This window comes from Echinops telfairi, unplaced genomic scaffold, assembly GCF_000313985.2.
Source record: "Echinops telfairi isolate 266 unplaced genomic scaffold, ASM31398v2 ScPeMD7_4;HRSCAF=17, whole genome shotgun sequence".
NCBI classification, from domain to species: Eukaryota; Metazoa; Chordata; class Mammalia; order Afrosoricida; family Tenrecidae; genus Echinops; species Echinops telfairi.
The window spans coordinates 1441368-1452100 of record NW_022103900.1 but is presented as its reverse complement, the minus strand read 5'-3'; the positions used below and the strand labels follow the sequence as shown (position 1 = coordinate 1452100).

At 50.3% G+C, this 10733-nt stretch overlaps 1 protein-coding gene across 3 annotated transcripts in view; it reads left to right on the top strand.

Annotated features, from left to right (window-relative positions):
• Nucleotides 1-10733, top strand: part of RAPGEF4 (Rap guanine nucleotide exchange factor 4) — a 401293-nt gene that overhangs the window by 369603 nt on the left and 20957 nt on the right. For all 3 annotated transcript variants that reach the window (XM_004703736.3, XM_004703735.2, XM_045298768.1), the window contains 3 exons: nucleotides 2507-2632; nucleotides 3105-3283; nucleotides 6812-6902. In XM_004703736.3, coding sequence (XP_004703793.1) covers nucleotides 2507-2632; nucleotides 3105-3283; nucleotides 6812-6902 — 396 coding nt within the window. The remainder of the gene's footprint in view (nucleotides 1-2506; nucleotides 2633-3104; nucleotides 3284-6811; nucleotides 6903-10733) is intronic.

The following is a 10733-nucleotide window of genomic DNA, read 5'->3' as shown; positions in this document are numbered from 1 at the left end:
TGACCTGACCTCATCACATTGGGGTGAAATACTAAGGGTGTGCTACAGAGCAGCAAGGGGAGCAAAGCAATGAAGTCCCCAGGGAATACCAAAAATAGACTTTGGGACCATGGTGTGGCACCCCAATCAGACTCAACTGGAAAACACTCCTAAAGGTCAACAAACAGACCTGGAACTATTTATAGGCTCTTCTTTTTTGGTTGTTGGTTTTGTTGTTGTTTTGGTTTTTTGTTTTCTTTTATTGTTTTGTTTTGTCTTGTTTTTGTGCTTATATTGTCTCTGCATATCTATCTAGATAAAATAGGCAGGATAAACAATGCGGAGGAGAAAACAACGGGACTAATGACTGGTGGGGGGTGGCGCATGGGAGAGGAGGAGGCGGAAGAAAGGAAGTGGGTGTTAACAAACCCACGGACGGGAACAACAAGTGATCTGAAGTCGATAGCGAGTAGGGCGCTGGTAGGGCTTGATCAAGGCAATGTAGTAGGGATGGAATTAGGAATTTCCTTCTTGATAAGTACTCTCTTCCCTACACATGCTCCACCCTTACTTTGTGTGTGCGGTTAGGTGCGCCCTTTTCTGTCTCATATCACTTTAGACACGAAGATCCTTTCCCACCTTGGGAGAGATTGCCTTTGGGGACAGTTCTTCTACGAAGAGTGACACAGAGGGCGGCTCTGCAGTGCAGAATGTTGGCCAAACGCTTTGGTCTATTGCCACATACTAATAGTGTCTCTGCTTCGTGTTGGACCAGCTTCTGGGTGAGCCCAGACCTGTGCCCCACAGCTGTCCTGAAGCCAGGGACAGTCAGGCCGGGGAGATGAGACTGCCTCTAACAGCCGGGAGCAGAAAGAGCTGCAGTGCTAAGCCGTGTGGTCCAGAATTAGTCGAATGCCAGCCATGTCGCCCAGTGGTTCCAGGAGCTGTCCTCACTTGACATCTGTTTATGTGTACATGTTAGATAGGACAGATTCCTAGGAAATCTGGGGTGCTGTCATCCGGTCCTGTTTTCACCAGTTCACTCGCTCCCCAGACTTTTATTTAGCACCTCCTGCATCACCCCGGCATGTGAGTGTTTCTGGCTCTGGGTGGTTTGGAAGATGAACGGACACCCCTCGGAGCCCATTGTCTGGAGAGAGGTGGGGGCAGGAGGCTGCCAGCGTGTCCACAATGAGAGGGTGTGTGGCCAGCTTTGCTGCAGGGCTATGCACAGAGGCTGCGTCCACACCAGGAGGGAGGGAGGGGGGCTGGGGTGGCAGCTTTCTCTAGCCACCTGGCCATCACTGACAATCAGAGCAACCTTTGCACACCTTCGTTTCCTCATCTGGAAAGTGGGAGGGTCATAACACTACTCTCCCAATCACCACCCATCCAACCTCCAATTGAAAAAAAAAAAATCATCTCATAGCAAAGGGAAGGGAGGAACGCCCGCAGGCTGTTTTCAGAGACCTACACAAGTCCACTCTGAGGTTGTACACTTTCAAATGCAGGGACCCTTACATCCTGACCAGGCCTTTCCTTTAGTGCCCGGAACTCAGTGGGCATTTATAGGATATAGTGGTGATGATGATGATAAGCAGGGAGATGATGATAGAACATGTTAGCATGCCTGACATGAGCACTGGCTAACTTAAATATGGCTATTATAATTGGGAAATTAATCTTTTCACGTGACTTTTATAACTTTGTTTTAGACACACACACAATGAATGTTACATGTATTTTATAAGGACAGATATCAATGCAATATACATAAGTTTCCTTTGTATGCAAGTAATTGCAATTACTAAGTAAAAGCATTTGGAGACAAAGCTCACAAAATAGAAATATAAGTCAGATGGAAAGTGTTGGCTGGGGGGCTGGTTCTTCCAGGGAGTAGCACAGTTGGGTCTTGTAATGTCTAGGCACCATGACCAAGTGAACGCCACCTTTAATTCAACCTCCAGAGATGGAGGCAGTGGACATCGCAGGGACTCTGGGTGCACAGAACTGCCCATCTCCTGGGGGCCCGAGGTCGTGTGTCATGAGGGAAGGAGATGCAGCAGCTGGACCACAGCCAGTAGGTCCTTACCTCTGTGTGTAAGTTTTCCAAACAGCTGTGTCAATGACTGCTTTGGGACCCCAACAATGGAAAGTAGAATTTTAAAGGATTCTAAGAACTTTTTCCATCTCTGCTGGGGAAATGGAAGCATTCCCAGGAACTTCACAGGCTCCAGCAGAAGAGAGTCTACCCAGGCCACCCTTTACCAAGTCTCACTTGCCACCGTCCCCACCTTCCAGTCAATGCAATTGACAGTAGTGATGACCACAACTGCAAAGACAATGACGATGGGGAGGCAAAGGCGCCTTAAGAGCAGAACGGCTTTCCCCTCCGGGTGAAATCAAGGTTGTAAGATATTTCCAGAAGCGGCTCCAGAATCCTTCCCTCTGAGACTCCCTAAAACGGTCAGCATTAAGTACCTGTCTGTATGAAGATGCTGATGTGTTTTTCTGTTATTATCCGTAGACTCCCTTGCCAGAACAAGAAGGCCCAACGGTTGGAACAATGGGAACTTTCGAACTGATGAGTTCCAAAGACTTAGCATACCAGATGACAATCTACGACTGGGAACTCTTCCACTGCGTGCACGAGGTGAGGCGCCCAACGGAGTGCATCCGTAGGTAGAGTCCAAATCCTCTGGGAAGCCTGCTGGTCTTGCGCCGCTTTGTAAATACGAACTGCAATATGGAAACCACATGGCGATTCTTGGTGAACATCAAGTTTATTAATAAAGCCTGCTGTACAGTCTTTGAGTATTAAAAAAAAAAGTCCTTATGATTTCCAGCATACTGGCTACGAGACAGAATCAACAGCAATGGGTTTGGGTGGGTGTGTTTGTGTTTTGCCTTTTCTTTTCTATGTCGTCCAGAACACAGTAAGCCAATGGTAGCTCTCTGATGTACGTAACGAGCCTCCATTCCCGTGAAGGCATGTGGTCAGAGCTGTATTCTCATGTTCTGACCATTAAAACACTGTCTTGACAGGCGGAGGAAGGCTATCTGGCATTCTGCCATTCTGATTTTTAGAATAAAAATAAGCAAAAGTGTTTTCCTGTCTCTTCTAGCTGGAGCTAATCTACCACACATTTGGAAGGCATAATTTTAAAAAGACCACAGCAAACTTGGATCTGTTCCTGCGGAGATTTAATGAAATTCAGTTCTGGGTTGTCACTGAGGTCTGCCTTTGTTCCCAGCTCAGCAAACGTGTTCAGCTCTTGAAAAAATTTATCAAGATAGCAGCCCAGTAAGTAGCTTTACCTTGGGAAGAAGGAAAAAAAAAAAAAAAAAGGTTGGTTTTAGCTGTGTTTAAACATCTTTTAAAGCACAACAAAAGTAAGTTCAAGGAGACACTGTTGCGTGAAGACCAACCACAGGGGCTCCAGATTAATCAAACTTGCAGCAGATGAATTTTTTTTCTAGCTTTTGGTTACCTCTTAGGCTGCTAAATGCAACATCAGCGGTTCGAAACCACCCGCCACTCCTCGGGAGAAAGATGGCAATTTCTACTCCTGTAAAGAGTGGCAGTCTCAGGAGCTCACAGGGGCAGTTCTACCCTGCGCTTACCGGGTCGATATGAGTCGGCATCAACTCAATGGCAGTGAGTTTGGTTTCTTGAGTTTTGTAATATTTGACATCAATATATACATTAACCTCTCATAGCGCTCGATACTGGAGTCAAAACTGTGACTTCTTCTTGCTCTGAACTACGTAGTTTTGCTTTGTTTTTTTACCCCTTCCCTCCTCTGTTCAAGGAGTCCTTCTGCAAACAAAAGTTCTCTTGTAGAAAGTTCTAGTTAAAAAGTGTGACGCATTCTCGCCAGTAGAGGGCAGTAGAGCATGCGTCTACAACAGCACCTCCAATTCAACCAGAATAAAATCAGTAAATGCATAAAGGCAGGCTAGCCTGGTGCCTGGACATCATCTCCAGGAACCCCAGAAAAATCAGGCCTCTTCCGTTTAGCAGCACTTCATGGGAAGCAATGTATTTACTTCAGGGGCCAGTTAGATCCCCTACCCCGCACCCTTTGACATGAGTTCAATCTCCCCCTGCTATTTAGACATGCCTGACAACCTCCTGTTTATTTCCATGTTTTTGTTATCACCACAACGCTAAAAATAAAATTCTAAATACGGCCCATGGCTGGGAGACTTCTTTCCCATCTAAAAGCAGGGAGCTCTCCCCGGCAAGAAGGCTGGGAGTACAAGAGACCCCACAATCAATTCCTTGAGCCACAACAACGTTCGCTCCCATACGGAGGCTGATGGCCAGGCCCGAACAGAGAAATAAACTGCTACTTGACACCTGATAGATCAAGCGCCTGGAATTACTGTGCAACCAAAAAAAAAAAATGTGGCCTATAAGAGGTCAACAGCATACTCAGATCTTCCAGCTTCGGAGGCTGGTATCTGTTCATTTGGAAAAGCCGGCTGGTTGGGTAGAATGTTCCCTGCGGGTTTCTGCTTCGGTGTGTGGCCTCTTTCGCTACGAAGCTGGCCAGACTTGTTGCAGCGGACAAAGGCCTTTGCATATTTGGCCTGTGATGACTAGGGAGAGGGTGACACTGTGTGCTTTTTCATTATAAGGAGTCTTTCTCTCTTTTGCGTCACCTGGCAAGGCTACTACCTGCACCCTAGTGTGGGAGGTTAGAAAACCCTTTGGGACCAAATCCTGTGATTTTTCACAGGAACTGGGTGAAAGAAGCTTGGGAAATTCCAGGCCTTTCTGCGTGGGTTGTTTTGGGTTGTGTGCCTCCCTGGACTCCCTTCCATCTGATGGTAGGACTGAGTGGGCAGACCTGGCCTCTGGTGTGAACTGGTTTGCATCACCAAACCCTCTTTGAGCCCCATGCTGAGCGTGCGGTCCTTTCCTGGAGCCGTTGGCTCAGCCCAGCTAGAGCAGACAGTAGATATGATGAACCTGAGATCTGCAAATGTGGGATCTAAACTGGGTGGCATCTGTTTCCCTTGCTGTTTTCAGTGAGTGGTAGCCTATTCTCTTCTGTCGCTGGGACCCTGTGAATGAGGGCGGGGCGGGGGTGGGGTGGGGGTGGAACACGTTCGCAGCCCTTTTTGCAGAGGAGGAGGCTGAGGTCGTGACATAGCTGAGGGTGGTCAAGGGAGTTGGCCTCATTCATTCCTTCAAGATCGCCTCCACACGGTCAAGGGCAAACTCAGGCACAGCACAGCGATCATGGCCTACAGCCCCGCCTGTCCCCTGAAGAACTTCCCGCACACGGTGAAGGCTTTCTTGCTGTCTCACCAGTAGGCTCGGCCATGCTGTGTTGTTGTGAGAGGCCGTCCGGTGGGTTCCGACTCCTAGCGAGCCCATGTACCACAGAACCAAACACTGCCCGGTCCTGTGCCAGCCTCACAATGGTAGTTAGGTTGGAGCCCAGTGTAGCAGCCAGTCCGTTGTGTCAATCCATCTCATTGAAGGGCATCCCCTCTTTTTTCTTTTGCTGCCTCTCTGCTTTACCAAGCGAGGTGCCCCTCTCCAGGCGCCGTCGTTCCTGGGAAATCTCTGTGCCCTTCCCAGGGTCACCGATGGCTGCCTTTGCAGGGCAAGCAGGGACATCCAAGGCAACACATTACACGAGCCTGTGACAAAAACGGTTAATCCCGACAGGATTCCATTAGGATTCCGTCAACTTGAGCAAACATATTGGGGTGGAGGGAGTGTTTGCACTTATTGCGGACCACATTCTGTGTTCTATTCTCAGGGGGCTGGCATGAAGAGGCAGGGGCTCTTTCTCTCATGCGTGAATTGAAAGCGAGTGCCTGGGCTACGCCATGCCTGTCTAGTCAGCATTTCCGGTCTGGTTCCCCACCCCTTGGTGGTGTCAGCTCAGGGGAGAGTGGGCGCAGAGTCAAGAGGTTGTATTTGGGGTGAAATGTTCGGCTGAACCGCCCGTTTTAAAACTCGTTTGACATAAACGACCACCCCACAGGGCATCATGCTTTGTCACGTGACATTCTCACTTGGGGTGGCGGGGGCAGGGTGCAGAACGGCCACCATGCCTAATGCCGGCAGGGTGTGCCACACCACGGATGCCACCAAGGCAGTGGCAGTACTAGGGGCAAGTGTCCTGTGCCTTTGCTCGTCACCACCACCACCCTGACCCCCCACCATCCTCCTCACAAGCCAGTCTGGGGGCAGGCAGAAAGATGAGGCTTGGCTGACCACTGCGGGGGCCGGGGGTGGGGGTGTGCTTGTCATTCAGCCCAAGTTGACGAGAGGAGTGACATCACAGTTACTAACGATAGACAACACCAACCCCACTTGACACCACGGGCCTCGAAACCAATGAGAAGCCTAGTCCTCGACAGAGGGCAGCCTTGGCTGAAACAATATCAATCCCTCTGAGCTGCTAGGGGAGGTGTCTGGCTCCTGCTGAATGTCTGGACCTCTCCACGGCAGGCCTGCCCTAGCCTTCCCGCTCCAAACCCGGTGCCTCTCAGGTTCCGTCAGACGTGCAGCGAGCTCTGGAATTTCTAGGAACCATCCCCGAGTAGCCGCCTTCCAATTCCAGCCGCCTTCCAATTCAGCTCCTCAATGGCTGAAGCCATCACCTCTGTCACCGTGAGACATCGTGGCAGGACATGGCCATGGGAGGGGACCCTCCAGAGCGCATTCAGTCTACCAAGGCCCCCTTCTCAGGGAGGGACGCATGTTCATGTCCACAAGAAAAAGAGAGCCCTCATTTTATTACCATTATTAAAAGTCTCCCTCAAAAGTGGCGTTTTCACTCCAACACGAGCTCTTGTGTTTCAGCTGTAAAGAGTACAAGAACCTGAACGCCTTTTTCGCCATCGTCATGGGGCTGAGCAACGTGGCCGTGAGCCGCCTGGCACTGACGTGGGAGGTAAGCTTGAGCAGAGATCCAGCTGTGACTTTGGCCTTAAGAATAAAAACACAGGCTCACCAGTGGGCTTTGTTACCGACATATCACTCACACCGCGGTGACAATGGAAAAGGTGGGACTCTTTGAGGGAGGTGACCTGTCTCCCTTCGCAGGTGCCTCTCAAGTTTGAATTTAAAAAGCTATTGTGTGTGTGTGTGTGTGTGTGTGTGTGTGTGTGTGTGTGTGTGTGTTGGAGCTCTGCGGTCAATGTGACTTAGTGGCTTGTCGACCTTGGTCGTCCGTCGTTCTCTCGGTAGTTGAAACGTGCCTGGTCCCTTCGATGAGCTGTGTAGCTGAAGGGACGCTGCTGGCTGCTGCAACCTCCACACTGAAATAACCTCTTACTGAAAATAAAAAAATAAAAAAAAGTGAGTGTAAGGGGGGCTTAAAAAACGAACCAAATAAATAAAAAGGGCAACGAGGAGAGAGAAGGATTTGTTTCTAGAGAAGGATTTGTTTCTCCGTGGTGCTCAGACACAGCTGTTGACATCTATTAATATCATCCTTGAAACTATTTTCTAACTCATCTCCCTTTTCCTCTTGAAACTCTCTTCTTTGCTAAATGTTTCCACTGTTCACAGGGCAGGTCCTCACAAGTCCTTCTGTCTTGGGTTTCTCATAAAATGCCAGGCCAGGGCAGCACACAGCAGCTCAGCCCCTGAATATAGGAATGAGGGAATTGGTGAGGCCTGCAAGCCACGCGGCTATGTCATCTCCCTCCAGTAAAAGATGGAGCCACAGTGCCAATACCATCTCCTCCATGGGGCCCCAGGCTCCCCTGGCCCCCGCCCCCAGGCTCTTAGGGGAGGGGGTGTCTCTGGCTACTGCGGGGTCCCTCCCAGATAGCTCATTCCCTCCAACCCCTGTCTAGCGTCTGCTCCCCCACTGGTGTTTGGGGAAATCGAGAGAAGATGTAAAACCTGATAGGGGTCCAGGAAGGTCAGGAGTAGGTACCAGCAGCCAGGCGCCAACACAACAGCATGTTGGAAACATTGAATCCCTTTCCTGGCCCAGAGAGAAAAGCAGGTGCCCTGGAAGTGCCAAGGTTAAGCACACTGCTGCCAACCCAAAGGCTGGCAGTTAAGTCCCATGGTGCAGCTCTGTGGGAGAAAGATCTAGTGGTCATCAGCCTCCTACCTAGGAAACCCCAAGGGGCTGTTCTCCTGCGTCACCTGGGGTTGGCCTTGTGCTTCTCAGCAGCCCAGGACCACCGCAGCAGTAGGGAGGGGTGCCGTCTGCCATTCAGCTTTTCCCAGAGCAGTAGCACCCCAGCTTGTGAGCTGCACTCCGCCCCTGAGCCTCTATTCACCATCCTTGTGTTTTTTGCTAAAAGAGAAGATTACCCTTTCCTCATTTCTGAGCCCTGGTCTTTAAAAGGTGAGATGTGGTTATATCATCGTAGGAAGAGGTTTGATCCATAAATACATTTGATTTGGGTGCATGTGCTCTGCACACGCCAGGGAGACCCACGGTGACTGCACCTCGGACACGAGGAATGAAACCACCGGAGAAGAAAACTGTGCACAGAGCCCGGCGGGAAAGAAGCGCAAATCCACGTGGGCACCTGTAGGCCCCCAGCCTCTGCACCACGGGAGATTAGAAGCGAGCTGATTCTTCACTGCGGGGAGGGGCTACCCTGGGTATTATAGGAGCCTTAGTTGCCACCCACCAGTTGTTGTTGCTGGGTTGAGTGCTGTGGAAGTCGCTGCCAACCCTCTGTGCCAACAGGGTGTACTACCCCCTGGGATTCTCTGCTTTGAGCCAAGAGCCTTCTGATCTCAGCAGTGGTATCCCTTATTCCAAGCCCGCCCCCCTCCTCCCCCCAGTTCACTTCCCAATTGTGACAACCCAAACTGCCTGCAGGCATCGCCGCATGGCCGCTCGGGGGGAAAGGAAGGCTTCGTCTCATCGACACTGCACCATTTTAAAATTCTCAACCAGACCCTCCATGCCCCCGAGTCTTGGCAGTCAGTTGGATAAAAGAAAAAGAAAGGAAACTAAAGTGGGCGATGTGTAAAGGAGCCATGACCTCCACGGCTCGTTTTGAAACTGGACAGTGTTCACCCAAATTGCTGTCCATCGTGGAGTGAGAGCGCTGCGTTGCCTCTGCATTCCCGCTGCCTCCAGAGCCTGGAGCCTCCCAGGCCGGAGACCTATTCCCTGGAGCCCAGCCTGAAGACGGCCCCTTAGGCAAGGAGTGCGAGGGTTCCTGGGAACAAAGTATGCCTTTTGTATAAACATTCCAATGGGAATGTTTGCTGGAGCTATTCGGGCGGGTAGGTGGTGCAGGAGGAGGGTAGAGCTTTTCCGTGGGCTGCACAAGCCTAATGACAACGTGCTAGGCCGCACGCTAAAAGGTTGGTGGTTTGAATCTACTCAGAGGCAGCCTTGAATAAAGGCCTGGCGATCTGCTTCCCAAAGGGCACAGCTTTGAAACCTTCTGCAACGGTCTGCGCTTCACCCTTGGGGTCGCCGCAACTCCGAATCGGCTCGGTGGCAACTGGCTGGACGTGGATAAGAGCCGGGGGAGGGATCCCAGATTCCCACGGCGCCATCAGTGGGTTCATAGCCCCAGAATGGAAGGGATCACCACGCTGCCTTGCCTTTGAGAAAATGTTCAGTTTTTTCCAATACCACGGGTCCCAAACAAAGCGGCATTGACTCCCGACCCACTGGTGTTGATGGGTGACTGCAAGAAGTGGCCTCAAATCCTGGGCCACAAAACCCACATGAAAAATTAATGTGTCAGAGTTCCTCGCAGAGCAGAGAAATCTTTTGGGAGAAGAGCTAGTGTAGAAAACCCTCTCTGGGTTAAAAAAAAAAAAAAAGCCCTAGTCAGGGAGGCAGGTGGAGCCCCGGTGACGTCGTAGCGGCTTACACTGGGCCGCTAACTGCATGCAAGTCAGCAGTTCAAATCTACCAGCCGCTCTTGAGGAGAAAGACCAGCCACTCCTCAGGAGAAAGACGGGGCTTTCTACTCCGTAAAGAGTTACCCCACAAGAACCAATCACAGTGTTCTACACCTCACCACCACCACCCCAGGGGTCAAACAACAGAAACCATGGGGGAAGGGAGACAGCGGTCAGTGTAAGATATAATAATAGTTTATCAAGGAGTCACAAAGGAGGGAGGGGGAGAAAGGGGAAAAAGAGGAGCTGATACCAAGGGCTCAAATACAAAGTAAATGTTTGGAAAACAATGAAGGCAACATGTGTACAAATATGCTTGATCCAATGGATGTATGGATTGTTGTAAGAGCTGTAAGAGCCATCAATAAAATGATCTTTTAATAATAATCATCATACTAAAAGAGTTACACCACCCCCCCACCCCCGCCCAGGGAGCAGTTCTAACCTGCCCTTTGAGTCAGAGGAGACTGGATGGGAAGGAGTAGAGAGGGTTTTTCCGATGGTTTTCAGCTGTGTGACTGTGGACAGGTCATTTCCGCTGTCCCATCCGTAAAACAAAGGTTTAGGCCATTCAAGCTAGTGTTGGTTGAGAGCCTCCCATGTAGCAGGTGCTCTTCATCAGGAGCGGCCCTGGCAGAAATCCTGCCCTCAACAGCTCACCTGGGAAAGGAGGAGAGAGGTGGGCGTCGATTGCACCGAAAGCTCTTTTGGTACTGATATTCTTTTATCTACTTTCCGAATTGTGGAAAATCAGAGTTTAAAAAAAAAACCCAGACACTTGTGGTCTGGGGACTGCAGTGCAACTAGTGAATCATACCATTCAGGAAATATTACAAGAGCTTGAGACCAAAGGATTTGTAGTTACTTTTGGTTCTGCTACAAA